Source organism: Miniopterus natalensis, chromosome 8 (assembly GCF_054644295.1).
Source record: "Miniopterus natalensis isolate mMinNat1 chromosome 8, mMinNat1.hap1, whole genome shotgun sequence".
NCBI lineage: Eukaryota > Metazoa > Chordata > Mammalia > Chiroptera > Miniopteridae > Miniopterus > Miniopterus natalensis.
Window position 1 is genome coordinate 17,328,542 of NC_142088.1, and position 27,241 is coordinate 17,355,782.

Below are 27,241 nucleotides of genomic sequence, written 5' to 3' on the forward strand. Positions count from 1 at the left end.
AGCTGTTCTCCGCCGTCCCAGCCATGGCTTCGCGCCTCCTACGCGCGTCCCTGCGCTCGTGGGGCCTCCGGGGCGCGCCGTGTCCCCCGCGGGCCGCGAGGTGAGTGCCCCCCGGCTCCGGCTGCCCGGCTCCGGGGGCTGCGGGGCCCGGACGGCGACACCCACCCTCCCCGGGGGGCCTGGGACCACGCTGCAAGCGCGCGCGACCCGGGGCTGGGGTTGTCACGGGAGAGGGTGGCCGAAGGGGCTGGGGCCGGGTGGGACCCACGTGGACAGTGGGAAAGCCGAAAAGGGGGGCTCGCCAAACCTGCCCTCTCCCCCTGCACCCCGGACGGCCAGACCTGGGGACCGCACGGCGGGCGGGGCGGGTGGCCACCCCCGTCCCCACCCGGCGCTGAGCTTGGCCTGCGCCTTCGGCTTTGCAGCGGCGGCGATTCCGCGCCCCCAGTGCCCCGGGCGCGACTCCCACCCCCTCGCGGGCCTGCAGGAAACGCTGGCCTGACCTAGGCAAAGGTCTCCCCGAAGGCCTGCCCACGGCCCGTCAGACAGGGACATTAACTTGGGATTTACTAACAAGTGCTTTAATTCATAAAACGCAGAGGAATGAGTGGAGACCGTGTCTAAGCGGCTCAGTGGTTATTAAAGCGGTGTTTATGAGATCAAAAGCTTAAGATGTTGTCTTACTATAAAATTCATTCAGTGGAGAGACCGGAATCACTGAAGATCCACTGTTAATGGCCTAACAGGGCAGATAAACTCGGAGAGCAATGGCCAGTTTATTCAGCACAGGTTCCTTGGTCTTTAAAGTAAGAAATGGATGTTCCAACAGACTTGCTGCCACATGCTTTTATTTCACTCCCACTGCAAATTCTCTCTGAAACACTTTTGACTGAACTGAAAGCCTGTGTTCTTCCTGGCACTGCATCCACTTTCCTTGCCCTGGTGTATTTTATGTAGAAACATTCCAAAGGTTTCCTTAACATAACATGGGAAATAAAAAGTTTAGGATCCAGGCAGGCTTGAATGTAAATTCTGCTTTTTTATTTACTAATTATTTTGACAGATGATTCAGTGTCTTAAAGCACCAGTTTCGTAACCTCAGCACATTTTTTCCCCTGAGGAAAAATCCCAGATATGGAAAACCTACATGGACAAATATGTTCATTACAGTTTTATTTCTACTAGCAAGAAATTGGAACCAATCGTTTTAATTATAGGATAAACTAATTGTAGTATATTTGATGGGACATGACAGGGATCTGCAAGGATCCTGCATGTCTTGGTCCCATTACCTCGACCTCATCTACTGCTGTTCTCACTCTGTTCACTCCACCCACACGTGGCCCCTCGCTCTATCTAGAACACATCCAATATCATCTTGCCCCACAGCCTTTGCTTTAATTTTATTATTGGCCTAACATTCTTTTATGCCTGCAGTCTGCTTGGCTAACTCAAGCATCTTTAAGCATTTGCTCATTTTTCTAACTTAACCTACCCTGACTGCACTTTCATACTATAACTTTTGTTTTTGCTTGGTTCCAGATACATACACAGTCTGACCCCTGCTCTGCTTTTCTTTTCTATAGTATTTATCACCTTCTAACATATTATAAAATTTGTTTCTTTAATTTATTGATCATTTACTAGTATTTAGTCTTCCCTTCTAGAAAGTAAGCCTGTAGACAGGGATCTTTGTTTTGCTCACTATTGTATCCCAAGTTACCTGAACAGTGTCTAATATATAATAGGCACTCAGAAAGTATTTGTTGACTAAATGAATGAGTAAGCCATTAAAAATGATCTTGATTGACAAAGTAGCAACCAGAATACTTTTATGAAGACAAAAGGCAGACTGAGTATAGAAATTGTAGTAGTAAATGTTCACAACTGAAGATTACCACTTAAAAGTCATCTCAGATTGTATTAACAAATTAAAACTCAACTGAAAAAAAAACGTATAAAAGACAAACCTAAGGCAAAATGACACAAAATGTATATTCAGTGTATTAGTCAGCTCAGGCCGCCATAACAAAATACCATAGATTGGGTAATTTAAACATCAGAAATTTATTTCTCATCATTCTAGGCAGGGGTGGGGAACCGTTTTTCTGCCAGGGGCCATTTGGATATTTATAACATCATTCATGGGCCCTACAAAATTGTCAACTTAAAAATCAGCTATGAAAAAAGCTTCTAGATTCATTGGATTTCGAGTCCCGCCTGTGGTTGCCTTGGCAGGGCCAGACCAAATGACTTTGAGGGCCATACACAGGGGCAGCCGGACACTCCCGCCCCTGCTCTAGAGGCTGAATAGTTCAAGACCAAGGTGCTGGCCAATTCAGTTCCTAGTGAGGACTCTCTCGCTGGCCTGTAGATGGCCGCCTTCTCTCTGTGTTCTCATATGGCCTTCCCTTGGTGCTTTTGCACAGGGACAGAGAGATCTTGCCCTTCCTCTTATAACACCATCAATCCTCTTGGATTAGGACCCCACCCTAGTGACCTCTTTTAACCGTAATTGCTCCTCAAAGCCTATCTCCAAATACAGTCACTTTGGGAGTTAGAACCTCAACACATGAATTTGGGTGGGGACACAATTCAGTTGATAGCATTAAACAAAGAGAGATAAACCAGAACAAAATAATGCACTTCACAGAGGAAAAAAAGAGATTGAAACAAGTTAATTGCCTATAAACAAGGCTGTGTCTTTTCTGAACAAAGACTTAAAAGCAGGGTCCAACTAAGGAAGAGAGAAACCCACAACAGAAGTTCATGCAAAACAATAAAACGTTTTTTAGATGTGAGCTTGGAAGTGTACAAAGTGATACATATATTTTCAAAATGTTTTAAAGATTTTTCCATGTTGTTCAGTGACATTAATTTGAGTATGAAGAGTAGCAGTTCACTTGATTTTCTTCATGTGTATGTTTTTTTAGATGTTCTCATTCCGGAGGGGAGGGACGTCTCGAAACGTCTTCTGCTAAAAATTTAACCGATATAGGAATTAGAAGAATCTTCTCTTCAGAGCATGACATTTTCCGGGAAAGTGTAAGGAAGTTTTTTCAAGAAGAAGTGATTCCTCATCACACAGAGTAAGTGGCACATTTTTCTTTAAACAAATGTACACTGGGAGTGCAATGAGGACCCCTTATTTCCTAGAATGCTGTGTTGTTCTGTAGAAAAAATATTGCGTTCAGTGCTTTATTAACTTTTTTTTACTGTCTTCATTATAATACCGTAAAATCACAGGATTTTTAAGCTAGTTCAGAGCTTTGGAAATGAAATTTAAACTTTACAGTTCTAAGATAAGAAGGGCTGTTGGTCAAAAGGTACGAATTTCCCGCTATAAAATAAATAAGTCGCGGGGATGTGATGTACAGCATGGTGACTATAGTTAATGCTACTGTTTTGCATATTTGAACAGTGATCCTAAAAGTTCTCAACACAAGAAACAAAAATTGTAGCTATGTATGGGGACAAATGTAAACTAAACTTATTGTGGTAATCATTTTGCAGTATATACAAATAACAAATTATATTGTACATCTGAAACTAATATAATTTTATGCAATATAATTGACATATACATATATGAGATATAATTGACATATACATATATGAGATATAATATGACATATACATATATGTCAATTATATCTCAATTTAAAAAAATTTGAAAATCTACAAATCTAAGAATAATATGTTTGAAAACCGGTGAAGTGGTAATAAAATATCAGTTTCATATTCTTTCTTTTCCTGCTTCATCAATGAATTAAAATATGTAAAAGCTCAAAAGACCAGCATCATGCAAATCTTGGTAAGCAACTAGCTACCTCAAGGTATTTTTATTACTGCATGAGATTAATTAATTTATGATCACCTACCATATTGACTAAAAACTGTCATTTCTATTAAAATAGGATTTTGCTAAGTTTTCAAAATTTACTCAGTGCCGATACTTTCCTACAATTGGAATGGTTTTTAAAAATTATTTAGAAATAGCTTCCATTAAGTTTTTATTAACACTTCTTGGTAAGACTGACCAAAACTAGCTAAATTGTGGTGCCGTACATAACTAGTCTTTGGTGAAAAGCAGCTAACTTCTTAAGGACAGAAGAAAGGTAGTATATTTCACTCTAAGAGAATTTTTTGTTCATTTCTGACTCTTTTAAGTTCCAGTCCAGAAAATTGTTGATGAGAACTCGAAGTAAAAATGATAGATGTCGACAAATTGGACTCGATAATAAAAATATTTCCAAAGCTACTTCAGGCAGTATACAAACACACCAAAACAACACATGGCAATCAAACTCTTCCCTTTAAAATTTCTTGAGGTATCTGTATTTCCCTTTAATCAGTATCTTCAAAAACCTGTATGTTACTTACTATACCTAACTACCACTTTTTTAAAAATTCTCAGATCCTTTAACTATCTCCAGCCAGCCAGATCTTTCATCACTGCATTCTCATTTTTAAAGAAGAAAAGCAGAGGTTGCACAATCCTGTCCAAACATATCCTTTCAGAAGTTCATTTGGCAGAGCTGTGCTGCAAGGCCCTTCTGCTCCTATTTAAACAGTAACAATGGTGACTGCTCTTGTCTTTATATACACTTATCCCATAAGTTCAGCACTTTAAGGAAATGTGCAGAAGGCAGTTGTCTTTATGGGACAGGTTGGGCAAATTCCATGACAATATGACACAACTAAGCACACCAAGAGTACCAGCTGAGAGGGACCGCGCCCAGGAAAATCAGTGGACAAAACTCGCAGGTCCTTTAAATGGTAAGGGTGTGGAGCAGGAAGAAGTGGCGGATATGAAGCAGTGAGGGAGGGAACAACAAGAGGAGAAATAAGAAATGAGTCAGGTGCAAATAGAAGGCTTTGGGCGACGTTGACCACAATGACCTTAAATTAAAAGAGCATTTCTGCACAAAATCGTTCATGGATTGCAATGGTCACCTTTTAAAATAATATATATATTTTCAAAAGGCTTTTAAAACTTTTGTTATTTGCAGGTGGGAGAAAGCTGGAGAAGTGAGCAGGGAGCTTTGGGAAAAAGCTGGAAAACAAGGACTGCTCGGTGTCAACATTGCAGAGCGTCATGGTGGCATTGGTGGAGACTTATACTCGGCCGCTGTCGTTTGGGAGGAGCAGTTAAGTATGGGGACATTTGAATTGAGTCTTGTTTGTAAGCACTCTGCTCAACGTTCTGATGATAAAGAACGCTCTCTAATCTTTTTATGAGATTGAAAATTCAGTGTGAAGTGTGAAGGTTTATACCACCCATATACTCTTGCAATTTATTAAATGTAGGAAGGTAGGAAAATCCCCCTTTATGTTCTTTAAATAGGTGCTGTTGAAAATTAGATAGTTTCATTTGTAATTGACCTATTTGGTTATTTTCCTCTCTTTTAAAAAGATTTGAAAGAGCATAGGAAAGTGGAAAAATATTTCCATCAAATATACTAAAAGTTTAAAATACAAGAACAAATAAAGATTTTAGTTGATAAATGGGCAAAAGATTTAAACCAGCAATTCAGCAAAAAAGAAATGCAAAGCCCGGCCAGCGTGGCTCAGCAGTGGAGCATCGACATATGATCCAGGAGATCTTGGTTCAGTTCCCAGTCAGGGCACATGCCCGGGTTGCGGGCTCAACCCTCAGTAGGGGGCATGCAGGAGGCAGCTGACCAATGACTCTCCCATCGTTGATGTTTCTATCTCTTTCCCTCTCCCCCCCGTTGAAATCAATAAAGACATATTTAAAAATAAAAATAAATGAAAATGAAATGCAAATACATTTTTTAGGTGAAAAAAATTCATCCTTACTACCAATCAAATGCAAACTAAATTAACTGGGAATATCATTTTGAGTATCTCCAAAAGTTAGTGAAAACAAAAAATTGTAATACCCATTGCTGACAAGGTTGCAGTGAAAGCGACATACTCATATACTCTTGGTGGCATTATAAAGTAGAACAATAAATGTGAGGATTAAAAATGTGGACGCATATAAAAAATGAAAATATTTCTGCTCTTTGATCCAGGATGCCGCTATGGGAAATTTATCTTAAGGAAATAATTAAACAGGAAAATATATCAGCTATGTAGAGAAATAATTATCATGTTAGATTACAATACCCCAAATTTGGAAGCAACCTGAATGTCTGGCAATGGGGAAATGAAAAGATAAATGATGGTACATACGCAACTTATAATATTTTGTAGCTATTGAAGATTATTATTACGACAACTACGTAAAAAATTGGATTTTTTCATATAATTTAAAAGAAGACAGGTAAATGCAAAATTCATACTATGACTGCAGCTATATTAGAATATATTGTTATGATAAAGGTAATTTGCCAAAATGAAAATAGTTGCTGTGTTAGATAATACAGTTGTAGGTGATTAATGTCTTTAAATGTTGTATCTTTTAATTTACTAAGTAAGTTTTCATCGAGCTTTATTAGAGTACTATTATTATGTTAGAGCCAGAAATGGGAAGAACAGTAAAAACTAAGAGAGAAAGCCTTCAGGAACTTTATAGGTTTGGGGAGAGACAGGCTATTATAACAGTAAGACCTTTAATATTTTTTGTTGTTTTAATTCAAAATCAAAGAAACAAAAAACAGAACAAAATAACTATTTTGTGCTTTAACTTTTCTTTTCTTTTTTTTTTCCTAAGAGCATATTCAAATTGTACAGGCCCAGGTTTTAGTCTTCATTCAGACATTGTCATGCCCTATATTGCAAACTATGGCTCAGAAGAACAGATTAAGCGCTTCATCCCCCAGATGACTGCTGGGAAATGTATTGGTGCCATAGCAATGACGGAGCCTGGGGCCGGAAGGTAAACGATCACTCATTTGGTTTTGAAGTCTAGGAAGCAATGCTCTGATAGCAAATATTGTCTACTTGCCTCATACAAAACCGTGAGCAATATGCTAGGAGGAATACGAAGAGGAATACAGTGTACAGTATTCACACCTTCAGGTAACTTCAAACTCCAGTAGGGAAATAAGGCTTTATATGCAAACAGCGATAGAGCAGATTGTCATACCTGCTTGAGATCCTGTTTACATAGTGCAATGTAAGTAAAATGGTAAGATATGTGTTGATTTTGGACACGATGAATTTTAGATGTGGTGTGGCATTCACACGGAACTGTTCGGCAGGCTCTTAAAATATGGATTTGGAACTCCGGACATAGGCTGGAGTGGCAATAGGTTTTAAAAGCCTTTCATAGAAATGAGTAAGTTTATTTATTCAGTCATTTGGCAGTTACTTAGTAAGGCCTGTGAGTGTGCCATGTATACAGTGGTGAGCAAAACAGATGCAGCCTATGTTCTTATTGAGGAGAATGACAAATAAACATATATTCACAATTATAAATTGTGATAAGTACTATGAAGAAAATGAGGTACTATGCTAGAGACTAATGGTGCATGTGAGTTCTATAAGGAAGGGAAAAACAAACTTAGATATGAGTGCTAGAGAACGCCTATTAAAAAGTTGTTATATTTACACTGAGATCTGATGAGTAAGAAATAACTGGTTACTCAAGAGCGGGGTGAAAAACTTCCACGTGATGGAACTGGCTTTTAAGGTGAAAAGTGAAAGGGTGCTAAGCTTGAGTATTATGTTTGCCTTAAACCTGTGCCAAAAAATATGGCAACAGAGACAGAAGGACTGAGTTTGAGGGAAATCTAGACAAGTGTTCCTTCATTGGCACAAGAGGAAGTGAGTTTGAAAAGGCCGTAGGACCAGGCTAGTTTATGTGATTTTAAATCATATAATCATTTCTATAAATGATCTAGAATATAATATATTACATACAAGGTTTTTAGTGCATTTGTGTGAGCATTTCTCATATTAAAGATCAATTTTTATAATGTTGGAGCCAGTTTGAATTATCGTATTATATACGTACCTAACAACATTGGCGTACCTCAATTTTTATTAATTAATGACATTTTTACCCTTTTTTTCAATTCCAGTGATCTACAAGGAGTAAGAACAAATGCCAAAAAGGATGGAAGTGACTGGGTTCTGAATGGCAGCAAGGTGTGTAAAGAGGGGCTTTCGTAGCCCTTCTCCCAGAGTCATGCCATGGGTAACAGTGTCTCGACTATTGATTATTGATTCTGTCATACCTAGGGAGACTCACACAGGAACTGAGATTATTTCAGTTCACATAGGAATTGAGTTGTCCTATTTTGGAGACAGTTAGAATTTTGCAACATTTATATTACATAATATCTGTTCCATTTCTGTGTTTCATTTTGCATGCCCCCTCACTAATATAGAAAATATCATCAAACCAGAAAAGGGGAAGTGAAGGCTCACATTGTCCCAAATATGGGACAAACAATAGTTAATGAATTTGGTGGTGATGAGAAACTGGGGAAAACGCTTTCTTGTATTATCGAGAAGAGTTTCCAAAGATCTTAGGAGGGAGAGAGAAATCTTTGATAGAATTTGAGAGCCCTTCAATCCTTCTGAAAACCACATCAACCCACTGATAAAATTGGAAAGCTTCTCCAATTAAGGTTACAAACAGGCTTGAGAGTAAACATATCCCTTAGAATCTAATATCACTGATGGCAGAGGATTTGTTTACCTAAAACTGTATCCGGTATACACTCAGTAAATGTTCCTTGTTGACTGTTTATTTCACCTCATTTTCTGTAAGGCCTGCATAGCCTTCATTCTTTGAAGCATTGGGCTATTTTCTTTCTACTCTAATAACTTTACATATAAATAATTAACGCTTCGGATACTTGGATAGAATATAGAGTTATAATACATGTCTTGTCTGATTTAGTCTTCTTGTATATACTTTCCCGCAATCATGACTTGCACATGGACTTGGGTTATTGAGGAGCATCACATTGTGCTTGGGGTTTTTCAGGTATTCATTACTAATGGGTGGATGAGTGACGTCGTGATTGTAGTGGCGGTCACAAATCGTGAAGCTCGCACTCCTGCCCATGGCATCAGCCTTTTTCTGGTGGAAGATGGAATGAAAGGATTTATCAAGGGACGAAAGCTACAAAAAATGGGAATGAAAGCCCAGGTAAGTCATAATATAAGTCATGTTTAGGTAATAACAAGTTACTCAGTTTTTATTAATAAATTATTTGTAAATAATTGAATTTATTTGATTATGCCTTACAGATAGAACTGCATAACGCATAATCATACCTTCCAAAGCTGAATTCTTAAAATATACTTTTCAGAAATGACAATGATTTTTTTCACCGTTCATGCATCTTTATCTCTTTCTGGTGGTTGGCAATGAAAGTGAATCAGGATGTTTTAAATATCTGCTTTGAAATGGCAAAATTAACTAAATGATAATAGGCCATCTATTTATGAAATTGATTAAAGAAAATTATGAAATAAAAACAAAATTTTTTCTATTATTTTACTACTGAAAAGAAAAACATTTTATTTAATAAATATGCATTAGAAACCCCAGTCCTCAGGACCTACAAAACTGGGCAATATTGGAGCTAGAATGATGGTGTATTACAGTGGAAAAGCCAGAAGTTTTGGAATCAGATGAACCTGGCTTAGAATCTCTGTTTTACCACTTACTAATTGTGTTCATTAACCACTCCAGCTTGGCTCCCAGTTTGGTTTTTCAATGGAAATAATCTCCTTATCAGGTTATAGTGAGATTTAAATGAAATAATTCTTTACTTAACTCTATGATCTCTTAGGACACGGCAGAATTATTCTTTGAAGACGTACGGCTGCCAGCTAGTGCCCTCCTTGGAGAAGAGAATAAGGGCTTCTATTACCTCATGCAAGAGCTTCCACAGGTGAGAAGTATTAAGGATTCAGTCTTTTAATTAGATAATAGACTAATAGAATAATATAGAACTATATCAGTCCATCCATACAGAACTTGTGGTATAGCCAATTCTTTGTCTATAACTTAAAGTCTTAAAAAATATATGAATTTTGTAAGCTAGACAAGTAAATAACTGAACTCGGGGATATTCAGTCAAAGCTTGTAAGTGACTAGGGAAAACAGGTATTTCAGTTCTTTGATTCCTTCTTGGAATGATTTTAGCTTCTGAACCACAAGTCAAGAATTTTTATCTCAACCAAGGTGATTTCCTCTCCGAGAGGCCTAATAGTGCCCTCTTCAGGAAAGTAGCAACTTGGAATGAAATCTGGCATGCCTCGGGTTTTCAGAGGAGATGATGTGTCATTTCTTTTGCCTTTCTTTGGCTGCCTGTGTATATACTTCAGTCCCAAGTTCCTTCTGGGTAGATTATGCCCTCTTCTCACTCACATGATGAAGGGAAAAAGAAAAAAAAGAATTTTTATCTCTTTGTAAGGAAATATCAAGCCAAGCCATTGGCAGTTTTTTTTGTTTCTGTTTTTAAAATAATACCTGGAAATTAAAGGAGAAAACTGTTAAGTTCAGACTAAATAGTTTTAGCCACATAGGGTTAGCCCTCACATCTGTGTTGTTGGATTATGGTTGCTGAGTGATCATTGAGCCTTTCAGGCCAGCATAAGAAGCTGCATCTGTCTAGTAACCGCCACAGTGGGCTAGATATGAAATTGGGGACAAAGGCTAGGATCACTAGCACAGAAACGGAATATGAAAATTGCCAGCAAGATGGAATTAAACCAACTGTGAATACTTTTACACTAATAGGCAGAATTTAACCTGTGCACTTTAAAATGATGTTTTCCACAGATATTGTGGGATATGTGCTGTGCAGAGATCAATAAATAAAAATCAACAACTTCAGAATTTTTTTTCTCATAGATGAATAAAGAGAAGAGGGAATTTAATAAATTATGTATATATCTATATATAGCAAAGACAATCAATCATAAAAATAAAGGATTTGTTTTAGGGAGCTATTACAGATATGTCAAAATATTCTTATAGAAAGTTAAGAAATAAATTAATTGGAGTTTTATAAAGATTATTTATGGATTTATTTTCATTGAAATTATGTGAAAATCACTTGTGTAATTAGAATAATGTCCAAGACCTAATTTTTGTTTTATAGGAAAGACTTTTGATTGCTGAGTTAGGAGTTTCAGCCAGTGAATTCATGTTTGAAGAAACTAGGAACTACGTTAAACAAAGAAAAGCTTTTGGGAAAACAGTTGCACATATACAGGTAAGTTTGTTGTCATTGTTTAGTATTAGATGATACTAGTTTACCCTTCTGAAATGCGTCTAGGTTCAACATAAATATGGAGTAATTTTCATCGAGGTGGTATTAGAATCCATAGAAGTGGATGAGATCACTGAGGGAGAGAGACAGTAAGAGAAGAAGAGATCCTAGGACAGAATCCTGAGAAAAAAATTACAGAATTTAAAGGTGAAATAGGAGAGTAAGAGCATATAAAGGCAACTGAAAATTAACACCTAAAAAGGAGAAAGCAAATAAGGCAGGTGTCACAGAAGCTGAGAAAAAAGAGAATTTCAAGTAGGAGGAAGTAGGGCCAAGGCTGCTTGGAAGGAAAATAAGAGGAAAATCAAAGAGTGCCTGCTGGACATGATGATATGGAAGTTATTTTGTAAGAGCCATTAATGGACTCTCTGGGGCTGGTGCCAGACTAGAGTGAGTAGAGGAGTAAATGGAAATGAGGAAGAAAAGATACTGATGGCAGGCAACTCTTTCCTGAGTTTCACTCTGAATATTAACTGGAGAGAAGGATGGTAACTGGAAGGGCAAGATGAGGAGGGTGTGGAGGGAGTGCGGGGAGGAATATTTGGCGTTAAGTGAGATATTTGGAGATTGTAAATTTTTTTTATTATTACTAGAATGAAAATGCTGGAGCATATGTCAAGAACTAGAAAAATTATTTAGTAAAGAGGGAAAGATTGTAGGTATGAACCAGATAATTAACTGCATATGATCTGTGAGAAAGTTTAAGACTGTAGGTGCCAAAGCACATGGAAAGATAGGCCTTCCTATCCCAACAGCAGAGGTGCTTCCTCCATTGTAACAGGAAGAAAAGAGGAAAGGATGGGCATGGGGTTCAGCTCTATTGGTAGAAAATTGCAAAAGCTCTCTTCTGAAGACTTGCATTTCTTTACATAATAATAGAGAAGAAAGATGTGAATGAATGAGGGATGCCAGTGTCAGAGAAGAGTAAGGGAGGTTTGAAATACCCTATTCTGAGTGAAAGATTGAACTAACTAGAGAAACATGGTGATCCTGCTATCAATATTGAGGACCCAGATGAAGTTAGTAATCATGAATTTATAGGGGCACCTTCTGCTTTTTTGTGTATCAGCTTTTCTAGAAGGATTTAGCTGCCTAGGTTCGAGCACAGAGAAAGTGGATGATGGTGTTTAATTAAGTTTAGGTTTTGCCAGGAAGTCTAAGGTGTTTTCAGAAGAATTCAGTATATGGTGGCCATGACCACTAAATATGCCAATCAAATTTTAGATCCTCTAGTGTCACCTTAAATGAAGGAACAGTTTATAAACAATGCAATTGTCAAATTGATAAAACATTTTACCAGCAAAAATCCTGAATTTGGAAATCTACTTGAAAAGTTTTAAGCAGAATTGTAACTGAACACAGGTTTGGATGCCTGCCCCAAAGAAAGCCACACTCATCAGTCAGACAGGTGCTGGTGAGAACAAAAGTGGTTTATTCAAGTGCCAGCAACCTAAGAAGATGGGGACTCTCGTCCCAAAGCCCATCTTAACATCTCAGTGTAGGCAAGGGTTTTTATCAGGAGGGAGATGAAAAGTAGAACAAAGAAATCAGGGGGTGGGAGGTTGAAAGTTCTCTACGTATAAGTCAGCATAGTCCAATGATTATCTCAAAACTGCTCAAGTGAAGGTCCAGTTTTTATTGTTGAGAGTCAGCAAGTCTCCTGGAGCCAGAATGTTTGGTTGCTGTAGTCAACCTCCTTCCCTGAAGCTAGTTCCTGTAATATGCTCAAAAGGCTATTAGCAATTTTTGGCAGGCATGACAAACCAGGCTTGTGCTTTAAGGCATACCTCCTCTTCCCTGATTAGGGGATAGGCATTGTTTGTTATATGTTATTTAATCAAGAAGTTTATTTTGTTGGTTAGCATAGGATTTCACATATCCTCCATAATAGAATGACTTGGCTGAAAGGCTTTGTGAAGGCAAAAAGGAGAGATGAAACACTTTGGTAGCTTTTTAGAATCAGCATTATACAGAATAAGTCAGTTGTGGTTTAAATCCTAGCATAGCTACTTGAATTTCTGTGGTCAAAGCAAGTTGTATTATCTCCCTTAGAAATATTTTCTTGTTTTTAAGATGTGAATAATATCACCTCATAGACTACTGTGAGGATTAGATGAGGTAATACACATAAAGTGCTCAGAATATTGTCTGGCAACATAAGCACGCATTAAATTAATTTTTATCTCCCCTTATTTAATGTCTTCTTCCATTTTGTTCCAATAAAGGGAGTCTTCTTTATCAACTTTTCTTGTTCCTGGTTTGGACCACCTCCATGTCATTTTGGGACCTATTTGCTACCTATATGTTCATCAAGTAAACTTTTTCCGTTCTGAAAAAAACTTCTTTACATCCTAACTTTCTTATTAACATAACAGATCTAAATACAGTTGTTCTGAATTAGTAAAAATGAGGCACACACCTAATCAAGAAAGCATTTTTAAAAACAGTATGATTTGACCTCCCTAGATATTATACTTTATATTCCCTTTCATTTATGTATTACTGATTTACATATATCAGTGACTCTCAATCACTGCCCCTTTCCCCCAGGCATTTCAAAGAGTCAGGGAGGATGGTGCAGAGACTGGCGATGTAAGCCCTGAAGGCCAGTGTTCTTGTAACATTGAATTACAATGTTTTGTAATTCAGAGATCGCTCTATATAACAACTAATTGTCTCATTCAAAACGCTAGCAGCCTCCCATTGAAAAATATTGACATACATGATTTATTTCTGTTTCACTGAGAAAATATGTATTGATTGCCTTCTAAAAGTTATGTCCTCAGATGTAATGTCATAGATGTGACTCTGGAAGTACACACTGTAGGCTTCTAGCAGTATGAAGGGAGCGATACCACTGGGTGTCACTCTGTGACTTCCCAACTGTACCCAAAATGAGATTAGTGTCCTTTGTTTCTGAAATCCATCCACCACCACTTTTACATAAAAAATGTTTATTAAAACACTGCTTCCTTTAGACTTATTCTGAATACTGTAAAAAAATGAACTAAATAGACACATTTTTCATCCCCTTGAAAATATACAATTCCCGTGTTTGTGGAATTCATATCAAATCACAACAAAGATGACTATATTTCCCAGATTGTAAAATTCAGAATGTTAAATGTGGTTTGGCATTTCCTGGACATTAAATGTGAAGGAAATATTTATTAATATACATATATATGCATATAATAGCAAAAAGAGAATAGTTTTAATCCTTTTCAAAGTAGGTGCCTTTTTTAGATTGACTTCTTTCAGAGGTCGTTTACTAAAATTTCACTAGAGGGCAGTAGCAATCTGCTTCCACCAGTATATTATTGACACAAGCAGCATCTTTCAAGTAAATGTATTGTTTTGAGATTTCTGCGATATTTCTTCTAATTTTCCTGTTTTATCTAGATTAAGTATCTTTGAATAATATTATCATATTCAATCTAGAAATTTAATGTATTCAGAGAAGATGAATGCCCAGTACATACCTCCACAGCTTATTCTAGAGCTGGATACACTGTTTCTAGTTATTAAATTGAAATAGAAGACTTTTAAATGCCATATTATACTTAGCCAAATGTCATTTTATGAGCACAGAACAATTCCGTTTCCTTTCTATTTTTTATCCTTGAATTTTGAAGATTTTGGTCCTTTCTGACCATTTGGATGTATTTCCCCAAAATTTATTTTCTTTTTAAGATGGCGAGCTACTATACTTAGCCCTGGCTGGGTATCTCAGTCAGTTAGAGTGACATTCCGATACCCCAAGATTTCAGCTTTGATCCCTGACCAGAGCACATACAGGAATCAACCAATAAGTGCATAAATAAGTGGAACAACAAATCACTGTTTCTCTCTCTCTCTCTCTCAAATCAATCAATAAAATTTTTTTTAAAAGATGGAGACCTATCATACTTAAGTAGTTATAGGATTTCTATTTTTTATTCATACTTTCCATATTTGATGTTAAGTCTTATGATTTCCCATGGAAATAGATAATAAAACAGTAAAATTCAGATATTAAATAATGATAATGACTGTCATTTATCATTATTTTGCATTGTGCTTATGTGCCAGACATTGCTAAATGGATTGTCTCATTTTTTTACAGCAACTCTAAATAATAAATATTATATGTATCCTTATTTTACAGATTGAGGCATAGAGAGGTTAAGTAACTTGCCCAAGATTACACAGATATTCTAACTCCAGAACCTACACTCTTAACTCAGGCACTAGTTTTACTACCTGGACATTAAGGTAGATAGACTTTTTTTTTCTTTTTCCCTACCTTCATTTACCCATGTTCAGTGAATTGAAAATGTAGTGTTCTTTTCGAATGCACGCTTTAGTTATTTCCTGGGTGGTATGTGCTCTTGATTCTAAGGACACAAAGTATTAGAAAAAGGAATAAGAGAGGAAAAAAATAACACTTCTTTCTTATATTCCTCCAATAAGGGAATATCCAGTTCTTAAGACCTTGAGTGTAGGATTCATTAACTACAAAGTTAGATAGTAAAACCTAAGATGTTATATTTTATATTTCAGGCATAATATATGAGAGTACAACTAATGGTGTTTAAGTGGAATACCTGGCTCAATAACTTTCCAAGGTGTCTTCCATTTCCACAATTCTACAATTCTGAGAATTTTGTCATCCAGAACTCTGAAAGAGACTCTTGTCTGGTCTACTTAGTAACTTCAGGGAATTTTTTTTTAATGCAAGCTGCAATATTATCTATTAGCGACTGTTAATGAATATTAAAAAGTGTTGTATGAGCATGTTGATCATTCACAAAAAAGCATCTTGCTAATAATGCGTGGTACAATTAGTAGCTGGCATTCATTAGAGAATAATTTCTAAAAGTATGACACAGTGTCTCAAGAGCAAAGACCAGATCTGCATAGTAACACCCAAATCAATACCAAGAATATGTAAATATTTAATCTCTTTATCTCCAGAGGGTAAATTATGTACTCTTGGAGGCATTAATTCCTTCAGACCTCTGGATCTCACTGAATGTGCTGACACAAGAATTCTAAATGAGCCCATCCCAGTCTGAAGTTTAACTTCAGCCCCTGGAAGCTCCCAGCATTCCCACTAGAACAGCTCTCCTATGAGAGAGTGGGGCTTAGAGACCTTGATTCTCTCCCATAAATAGTGCATACATTCTCAAATGTGCCATCCACAGCGGTGTGGGTAGGGCAAAAATATCTTGAGACTTGTCAGGTTCCCCCTTGTTTTCCAAATGAAGTGTCATTGAACTAAACCAGAAGTAGGCTCAGATCTGAGTTTCAGGGGTTTTCATGGAACATATCTTCATCTGTTCCCAACGTATAGAAGAGTATTTCCCCACCTTTTTTCATTCCTTGTTTCATCTTTAGTTTTTCTATGAGTAAACTTAGATAGGTGGGTGGGAGTGGAAAACTTTGTGCTGATTAAAGGGTAGAGAGTTGGCCTAATTAAATGAATAGACAGGGAAACAGAAAAAGTAATGGAAAGAATGAGAAGAGAAGGAGGGTTTGATGTTCTGAATTAGAGGCCAAGGTACAGAGGTGGGAAAAGTGTGTCATCAGCCTTCTCACTGCTTGGTTTTGGAATCGTTAGATGCCAGTCACATTGTCTGTTTCTAGAACAGGGTGGTATAAAATCAAGGTAAAGGCAGTCGGTTGGGTTTCTCATCAGCACAGCAGTTATGAGGCTACACTCACGAGGAATCTGTCCATCAGCGTGCCTTCTCCACCTGACACACCCAGGTCCTGCCTGGTCCTGGGTCTAACTGGACTCCTTTTCTTCTCTTTTCCAGAAATGGAAAGTACCCAAACTTTCCCCACCACAATGATACTGAAAGGCTCTGTTTTGTGGCTTGAGAATTGTCGTAAGCAGTAATTAAGGCAGCAGACACTGAGACTCTGGTCCCCAGAGCCTTCCTTTGAGAACTCAGTCATGGCTTTGGACTTGCCAGCGTATAGATGGGTTACATTTAATTTCTAGTGTAAGTTTCACTGAGTCCCCTTTGTCACTAACTTCCATGCCTTTTATTAGCCACAGTGCAGGTCTCGCTCAAATATTCCACAGCAGAATGATCAGAACTCTATTTCTGTCTGAGTTTCCACAAGGAAAGCTGGACTTTGAACCTAAGAGGTCAATTAATGCGGTGTATTTTTGGAGGTTACCCAAAGTGGAAAGCCAGTATTTCAAATCTAAGCCAGGTTCTGAAGGAGGTTCAGGGGTTGGTGCCACAAAGGCCAGGTGTAAACTTAAAGTTCAAAGTATGAGAGCCAAGAGCCAGGACTGCAAGAAAATTTGACTGAAGTGAGAGTAGTTGAGAATGATTGAGGATGGTCTAGATGGGATGATTTCCCAGAATACTGTTGGTGGTCTATGGCCAGCAGGAGGCGGTAGGTAGGCATATTAGTGTTGACACGTCCTGGCCATTCGGTTCAAGCTAGAGAGACTGTTAGACAAGCTATTGAGAGAGATAAGAGGAAAGGTGGGGAGAATTCAGAAGAGGTTGGGGGGTGCTGGACTCTGATCTCTTGACATCTCACTTCTGTTACTCTTCTATTGCATTTTACAGATCTAGATTAAATACTTTGCAATATGACATACTACTTTTGATGTTATCACTCTAATTTGTTACTTTATTACTTTATTCCAAGACGAAGAGGCAGAAAGGAGAAATGTGATTACTTAATTTCACTAATAGGGAAAACTTCATGGATTTAGATTCCAGAAGAAAATAGTTTTCAACAGTTGTACCTACAGGACTGTACCACAAGATGGTGCTCACCCATCAGTCATGCTGTTTCTTCAAGAAGCTTCCCTAAATGGTTTAAATGTTTAAATCTAAAACATAAGATAGTTATGGATTTATTTTCGCATCTTTCCTTTTAGTACAAGTTTCCTTGGCAATGAAATACAGTGGGTTTTCAATTTAAGCTCTTTCATTAACATACGCCTGTTTCTTTGTTGGGGAAAAAACCCAGTAATTCCACTTTTGTTTTGCTCGAAAATCTGTTATTATGTAACTTTTAATATGCTAGGTAGCTCAAAACATACTCTTCTACTGTGCTCATTTTTATCTCTCATTTCCTTTAAATTCAAGACGGTGCAGCATAAGCTAGCAGAATTAAAAACACGCATTTGTGTAACCAGAGCTTTTGTGGACAGCTGTCTCCAGCTGCATGAAAAGAAACGTCTGGACTCGGCCTCGGCTTCCATGGCGAAATACTGGTATGTGTGCTACAGTAATTAAAACGTGGTGTTTGCTCAGACTGTTATGGTGTTCTTCCAACTTTAAAGCCAGCCTTGAGGGTCTTAAAGGAAGAATGCTGGGTAAATGAAAACTAGCAATAACAACCAACTTATAAAAAAGGCTGAAAGGTCCCATTAAGATTATTTATAATGTGCTAAAAATTACTCCAGTTGGTATTAACTTTTAGCATGCCATTGAAAATAAAATACTGAGAGACTGAAGAAGGATGACTGATTAGTTTGTTTAAGTTTAATTTCAAATTATCTGAAGAGTAGCAGTATAGTGAGACCAAAAATTTACAGTAAAACTTCAAGTCCTGAAGTAGTCCCAATACTTTCATTAAATAACGGTCATTAAATTTAATTCTGTCTGAGACAACATTTTGATATCTGTGAAATGAGTAGCTTGGACAAGATTTTCCTATGTAAGGTATTTTTCAGATCAGAGAAAAATTTCTGAAGACTTGACTGTCCAATCAAAAGTTGCACATGCTCTATTAAGTGAAAGGAAAAAATCTACTAAGTTCAGAAGGACTTTCATTTATATTAAAGATGATTAGCAGTGGTTTATGAGTTGATTGAAAAAAGATTCCTATAAGGTTTTTGTGTATTTTAAGATGTAAGAACATAGTTTAAATCAGATTCTGGACATGGGTTTGGTTTCCTCTGTTTTAAAAGCAAACATTCTCACATCTCATTAGCCCAAAAATAACCTAGAAAAAATTCCTCTCATTATTCATTAACCTGTGTTCAGTTCAGTCAGAAGTAGAATGGGAAATATGCAGAATAGTGCTTCATGTAGTGATTCCAAAATAATAGAATTGCCAGGTTGATGTGAAATTATTAGGAACTTGCACTTTTGGGGAAGTGACATATTATTTCTATTTCTACTTCTATTTCTATTTATAGCAAGTTTTTTGACTAGTTTAAAAAGTGTAAAAATAACTTTAGATATTTTTGGGAAAAAAGATATTTGGATAGCTATGGACCTCACTGTTCTTGAAAACACCTGGTTTATAGACAGACTGGTTTTTCATATTGAAACAGAGGAAACAACTAATTATAGCCCAAAAAATATTTCACTAAAATAGTTGCCAAATACAAAAATTTATAGAATCCCAAATATTGTCAGCCTTGAGTCTTGTCTGTTAATTATTATATTGTTATTGTATATGGGGGGAATATCCTCGCCTGTCCTATGACTTAAGAATTATTTTTAATAGAAAAATGTGCCCATGCTTACCTTTGCTTTGTTTCCTGTTATTGAAAAATAAGTTGAAAATAATTTTGAACTAACTTATCTTTTATGTGACGATGAATAAAAATCCCTTAGTGATAGTTGACATTATTGTGATAAGATCAGAAAATAATATTTCTCAAGTATTTCATATTAATATATATATACTTCAAGGACAGTAATTCCCAAATAATCTTTAATAAGTCTCCTATATGATGGCATGCATTTTAATAGTAGTGAGGCCTCAGGTTTTCAATTTTACTTTCAGTTTATTTCTGAAAATCCTAAAAAAAAAAAATGTTTTTCAGTTACTTGAATTCAAACTTACAGCCTTCAGGTAGGAAGTGACATCTTTGGAGAAAAAAAAGACATAATTGAAAGGCAAAAGGAAATGGATGGCTGTATAATTATACAGTTAACTTAGATCATATAAAGAATCTAAATAAAGTAGACCAAATTCAAGTTTTTACTATGTCCCTTTCAGGCATAAAGTAGCTGAAACCTAACAGCCTAGGCTTTCCACATTTTGTATCTAGCCTTAACAAAAACTCAGCCAGAAATATAATTGATGAAGAAAGTATTCATTAGGTGAAAATTCTCCTGAGATTTATTTCATATGTAATTTACACACAATTACAATTATATCTCTGGTTGGCAATTTTTAATTGTTTGATAAGTGTATGCATTCGATAGAGAATTTGTTTTCTGATTGTGAAGCACCTCATGCAAATCCATCTCCAATGTCCTTTCCTCTTTTTCTTTTCTTCATCTAGGGCATCTGAATTACAAAACAGTGTAGCTTATGACTGCGTGCAGCTCCACGGAGGCTGGGGGTACATGTGGGAGTACCCCATTGCAAAGTGAGTATGGCTGCTTTCTTACACTCCTCTGGATGATGTGAGGAGAAAGGAAAATCACTGTACTTTGTACATCAAAGGGAAGGTGCAAAATCTGCATTTTTCAACTGACTACAGAGTGTATTCAAGCTGATGGAAACAGCTTTATGTTATTGGCTCACCCCTAGGATTTTATCATTTTTAAAGATAGTGAGAAGACCATTATTCTAAAGCTTGATGCTTGGCTTTATTTGAATTGTTACACAGGACTAATATCACGTTTGAAATAGTTGAGGAATGTTATATTTTATAGAGTAACCGTAATTATTCAGGTTATTTCTAGTCTTCTGTGACAGACAATGCACAGCAAACACGCTTTTACATTTATCTTAGGTACAAGTGTTTTCGATCCCAACAGGATAGCGTCCACAAATTAGTACTGCTAGTTCAGAAGCGTGGCCCTCGCCGGTTGGCATAGTGGCTGGAGTCGGCCTGCAGGGCGATCCCCGCCGAGGGCACATGCCCCGGTCGCAGGCTCCATCGCCGCCCTCGTCAGGGGAGGCAGCCAGTGGATGTGCCTCTCTCACGTCGATGTTTCTCTCCCTCCCCCCTTCCACTGTCTCTGAAAAGCAATGGAAAGAATATCCTCAGGTGAAGATTAAAAAAAAAAGTCAAACCAAAAAAAAGTATGCATATTTTAAATTTTTATAATTTCCACACTATTTCCTCCAGCTAGTAGCAACTCCTAGTCAAGTGAACAAAGCCTGATGACTTACCCTCCTAAGCTATGAATGTTAGGGCCTTTTAAACTTTGTGCTCTCCTAATGGGTAAAAAAGTAGGCTATTGCCCGGCCGGGCGGGGCTCAGCGGTGGAGCATCAACCTGGGATCTAGGAGATCACGGTTGGATTCCCGGTCAGGGCACATGCCCGGGTTGCGGGCTCCATCCCCAGCAGGGGGCGTGCAGGAGGCAGCCGATCAATGACTTTCATCATTGATGTCTCTCTCTCTCTCTCTCCCTCTCCCTTTCTCTGAAATCAATAAAGACATATTTAAAAGGAAAAGAAAAAAAGTAGGTTATTATTCTTCCTTTAATTTGCCTTGACTATTAGCTATTTTATTTTATCCCACCCTGGTAAGAACACTTAGCATGAGATCGGCCCTCTTCACAGACTTTAAGTGTCCTCTGGAGTATTGTAAACTGTAGGTACCAGGTTGTGGTACAGCCCTCTAGAGCGATTCATGTTGCTTATTGAAACTTTAAGCCCATTGATTAGTAACTCCCCATCTTCCCCTCCCTTTGCCCCCGGCCACCGCCATTCCTCGTTGATTCTGTGAACTTTGCTATTTTAGAGAAGTCACGTAGGTGGAACCAGTGAAGGGTCAGTCTTTCTGGGCCTGGCTCTGTTCACCCGGCAGAATGCCTTCAAGGGTCTCTCGGACCGCCTCGTGCTGCGTTTCCCGGTTAAGGTTGACTAGCGGCCCACTGTGTGTATGTGCACTTCCCTCATCCGTTTATCTGTCCGTGAACAGCTAGGTGGTTTCCACACCCTGGCTCCTGTGAAGAATACTGCAGTGAACTGCGAGTGCTGGTATTGTTTGCAGGTCATGATTTCAGTTCTTTTGAATAAATTCCTACCAGTGGGACTCCCGGATCGTACAGTAGTTTCATTTAATTTATTAAGGACCCTGCATGCTGTTTTCCATAGCAGCGACGCCGTTTCGCATTCCCTGCAGCCTCAGGCACGCGTCCCAGTTCCTCTACCTCCTTGTCAGTACTCGAGGTGCTATCTCATTGTGGTTGGATTTGCACTTCCCTGATGGTTAGTGACACTGAGCATTTTTCATATACCTGTTGGTCGATTATATGTCTTCTATAGAAATGCCACTTTTTTAAAACTGAAAAAAAAGGGAGGGGAAGGCCCTACAGAAAAATCAGCCTGCATATGAAAAGGACCTATGTTTTTGTATCTTAAGTATTCAATTATTTTTCTCTAAAAAAACAAGCCAAAAGTTTTAATTTTTTTCAAATAGAATTTTATTTCCTTTGAATTGAATTAAATTAAATTAAATACACCTTTTTAGGGTATTACATATGAATATTCTTGTTATAAGTTCAAAGCAGTACCAGTTTGTCAAAAGGCAGAATCCTCTCTCGTATTTCTTCCTTCGTCTTCATAATTTCTTCTTTCCCTCTTACCTCCCCATGGCAATTCTCCTTATCACTTTAGAAAATATATTTTCCTCTTATTTAGCAATATTTTCAGTTTATAAAATTTTCCTAAGGAAGTTTTTTGCTATATCAAGAGAAATCCAATTTAGTTCTGAATCTGAGAATGAGAAAGCTGTGGACTCCTAAACACTTTTTCTAATTTTAATCTAAATACAGATATCTAAAGAAAAAATTAGCAAAGTAGTATTCAAACTAACTTTCAAATTTGTCATTTTGGCAAGCATAACTGAAAACATTTGATACACTTATAGTCCTACATGAGGAAAATAAACATTTTGTTAAAGTTACATTAAGAATAGAAGCTTCAGCATAGTTGTAATTTACTAATTTTATGTAGCCATTGGGCAGCTCATAAAGCTTTAATCACAGGATATATATAATTTATAACCTTTTATAAAAACTCAGCAATAAGTAGAGCTTTTTCCTTCCTTGGGAATGTAGGCATGAAGTAGCTAAGTGATTCCTTTCTTTAAAATCAATCTTTGGATTTGGATCTTGGTATATCCTTTTAGAACTACTTCAAACAGGCCTTAATCAAAAGCAAATTTATTTTTTTATGTGTGCATAGTCATGAAATCAAAAGTAAACACTGAGTTATGGTAGCACAAATTAAATTATCACTGACATCTTACCTGAGCATTTTCATGTTTTACTCACAATATTAATCTATTCACAATACTCACTCTGCTAGGGCAGTAAAATAATAATGGGTGTTTACATTTTTCTACTCAACTGTGCAGTTAGAGCTGCTGCTGGGACAAGTGGTGGCTCAGTGTTCGTCTGGTGTAGTTCAGGTTCTGAGAGAGGCACAGTAGGTGAAGAGGAGCCAGCCATGTGCACGGCCCAAGCGGCCATTCCTTCAGCTCAGCAGCAGGCAAAAACTGTGGCTTAATGGCTCAATACTTGAAACCCCTGGACATTTTCTTTTTTTTTTTTTTTTTTAATATATCTTTATTGATTTCAGAGAGAGGAAAGGAGAGGGAGAGAGAGAGGTAGAAACATCAATGATGAGAGAGTCATTGATCGAGCCCGCAACCCGGGCATGTGCCCTGACCGGGAATCGAACCCCGATCGCCTGGATCCCAGGTCGACGCTCAACCGCTGAGCCACCGGCCGGGCGATTTCCCCCTGGACATTTTCAACTAGACTGCTCTTTTTCTCCCCAAGACACAGGGAAGGAATTTCTTTATAAAATAACAAGAGAGAAAGTAATAGATAATATATTTTTTTAAAAGTTACTAGACACATTAGGCAGTATGTGGGTGTGTTCAGACTGTGATTTAATAGAAACAAAATCGTTCTGTTTGTGTTTCTTATGTCCTCAGATGAAGGTATATTTTGTGTGTGTGTGTGTGTCTCTGAGTCTTGGTTTCACAGATAAGAAAGGTGCTTGTTTTGTTTTGTTTTGTTTCATTTTATTTGTTTTTAAGGAACTACTCTTTAGCATGCGTTTCCTTCAGTCTTATTCAGCAGGCTTGTGGCCTGTGAGAGGTGAGGCTTAAATTCATCTTTGCCGTTCCAGGATTCTCTGCCATGCTAGGAAGAGCAGCCTGAGATGTAGAGCTTCATCATCTGTGTGGTTAAACATTTATTCTGCTGCCTTTCTCTGTTAATTTTAGTTGATGACTTAAATTAATTAGTAACCTATAAAAGGTCTACTGATCTCTGTCATTACCAATTCCATTGGAACTTCTGTAATGTGAAAAAAAAAAAAAAATGCCCAACCCAGTCTAAAAATGTCTAAAAGCACCGAGATTGCTCAAGCAGACTGAAATGCTAGGCGGTCCCCTAAATGCAAGGGCTGGGTTTTGTGGGCAACAATGGAATCTGTTCGAAAGAAAAAATATCTATTTGAAAACACCAATGCCTCTAGATTTAAGTTTCTTCAGAAAGTTGGTATTGAGACACTGAAATTCCTTTGTGATACAATAAATCAAATCTGTAAATATTTACTGAGTGCTTACTCTTTGCAGGGTCCCATGATGAGTATAGAAGAGGAAAAGTCCAGAATTGGTCATGTTCCCAGAGAGCTAGCTCATTTCATGTCTCAAAAATTCACTTTAAAAAACAAACAGATTTTATGCTTGAAAAAGAAATGCCTTTGAACTTATCTACTAGTAAAGTCCAAAGCTCAATAACTAGTCCTACATGCCTGTGTCAATGAAAATATTGTGATATAATAAAAAAGATACTTGCCAAAGTGGCAGGATACCTACCTTCTCATTCCAGCCTGCCAATTATCTATTTGACCATTAACTAGCAACCATTAATTAGTAGTAAATGTATTAACTTCTCTGTACCTCAGCTCCTTTACCTGCAAAACAATGTAATATTTATTCTCCCTGATCCCAGAGCTGAAAGGGTAAAGTGAGACGAGAAAAGGTAAAAACAGCTACACAGTGAGTGTCACGGTTACTGTCATTGCCACCAAAAGTGAATTTTTAATAACTTCTTTTTCCTGTTAGTGGACTCAGCCACTCGGTATTTTAACCTGATACATTACTGGAGTGACTAGTAACCATTTCTAAAAAATAAGTTACTTGTTAACTTTGTGGGAATAATATTTTCTAAAGCATCAGTTTATACCCCTGATGGCAGCAGCCGTGGTGGGAATCTAAAGGGATGTTAGAAAATATATACTTTTTTCTCTCTTATTTTCTACAAAACCAGTGGATTTCAACTTCTTTGAGAATCATTAAAGATAACAAGAAATTAAAACATTCTATCAATATCTAAATCTAAATGACCTTTTTAAGAATGCTATTATATGTGCTGAATTTTACAAAATTAAACCAAACAGAACCTTATAAATGTTATTTTGAGTTTGTAATCTCCTCAAGCTAACTAAAACAAAGGTATACAGATGATCACTATCTTAACAGAATTTTGTAATTATACCAATCGAGAATGAAAATGCCATACTGGGAAAAAAATAATTATGAAAAACTTTTATTGTTTGGATTTTATTAAATGAATACTTTAAAATAATTAATAGTTATGTGGTGAGACAAAATTTCTAATATCTTTTATATATTTGTTCAATCATCTTCTGATTTATCCAGAGCTTACGTGGATGCCCGAGTGCAGCCAATCTATGGTGGTACCAATGAAATAATGAAGGAGCTGATTGCCAGAGACATCATCCGAGACAAATAGACATCTGCCCACATCCTGGAATCCTATTACAACTAATCTGGTTTTAAGTCTGCTCAAGATAAAATGCAACCTGGAAAGGGAGAAAACACTACACACGTTTTCAAATGTTCTCTTATAGAAAAAAAAAAATTCAAATGCAAATATAAGATTAACACAATGGGAGAAGAAATCTTTGAATCCAAAGATTCTAAAATTCTCTGACATGAGGTTTAACTTCTAATTTTTATATAGCTAAAAGGCAAAGATTTGCTGATTCTAGAAGCCTTAGTGTTTCATTTTTACTCTAAAAGTCTAAAAAAAATAATGCTTCAGTCTTTAAAATTGAGGCAGAAATAATTTTGTTATTATACTACAAAAACATTAATAGTATTTACAGTACATTGGCTTTGAAAGGAAAAAAAATTTATAATTTAGAATAGTAAATCATTTCAGCTATTTTTTGCTCCAAATTCTCCAGAACAGTAGAACTCCACCAGCCTAGCCTAAGCCTCTGTTTTTAAGTAATGAAACCCTTTCTTCAAACAAAAACTTATGCAGAGAGTCGCTGTAAAATGGTGATGAATGAAGAGCTGCTCCAGTTGAATCAGGAAGCCTTCCTAGGACTAGCTAAGCATTTGCCTAACCCTGCTGGACAGTGCTGTTTGTTCCCGCATCTGCTGACACCTGGGCTTTCAACAGATTTCCATCTCAGTTTTATCGAAGAACATAGAATAATCCATCATCCTCTAGCTTAAAGCTATTGGTGTATTTTATCAGTATCAAAACAGTGACTTATTTTGGAGCAGTCTACTTTTTAATTTAATGAATACTTTGTGCCTTTTATATGCCAGGCTGTTAAAAATATGATGACAAATGAAACTGGCAAGATGCCTACTAATAAATAAATAAACAATAAGTTATAATAAATGATGTAAGAAATAAACAAGAAAATTTCAAACCATAAGTACAATGAAAGAAATAAACATTTCAAATAGTAAAGTGAGGAAACCATATTTAAGACAAAAGTAATTGTCATCATAAAATAAACCGTTAATTTAATTTGTAAACTGTTAGCATCATTTCAATACTGTTTTTCTTTGTATATACTGGTGAAACAGTGAATAAAGTAATTTTTAAATGGAAACATATATATGTATTCTTGGTGTTGTTGGTATTAAACATTATTTTTTAATGCAGTGATTGCCAGCTTGAGTTCTTACTCATATACATTAAATACCTCGAAAATGAATTAAAATATTTTATGAGATACTACTGTATTTGCAGCTTTCACCTCCTTCATACTACCAGGAAACAATATAGGATCGGACGGACCAATCCT

At 37.0% G+C, this 27,241-nt stretch overlaps 1 protein-coding gene and 1 non-coding gene across 2 annotated transcripts; both read left to right on the forward strand.

Moving 5' to 3' along the window:
* On the forward strand, positions 1–27,079 carry ACADL (acyl-CoA dehydrogenase long chain). Its single transcript, XM_087819607.1, has 11 exons — positions 1–100; positions 2,934–3,089; positions 5,013–5,150; positions 6,683–6,847; positions 7,995–8,061; positions 8,909–9,073; positions 9,723–9,824; positions 11,040–11,153; positions 18,314–18,441; positions 20,473–20,559; positions 25,830–27,079. The coding sequence occupies exons 1-11, from the start codon at positions 24–26 to the stop codon at positions 25,921–25,923; spliced, it is 1,293 nt and encodes a 430-aa protein (XP_087675733.1). The 5' UTR covers positions 1–23; the 3' UTR covers positions 25,924–27,079.
* On the forward strand, positions 10,111–10,251 carry LOC148092562 (small nucleolar RNA SNORA67). The gene has a single exon (XR_015714935.1). It is a non-coding gene; the product is annotated as a small nucleolar RNA SNORA67 (small nucleolar RNA).
* Positions 27,080–27,241: the final 162 nt, after the last annotated feature.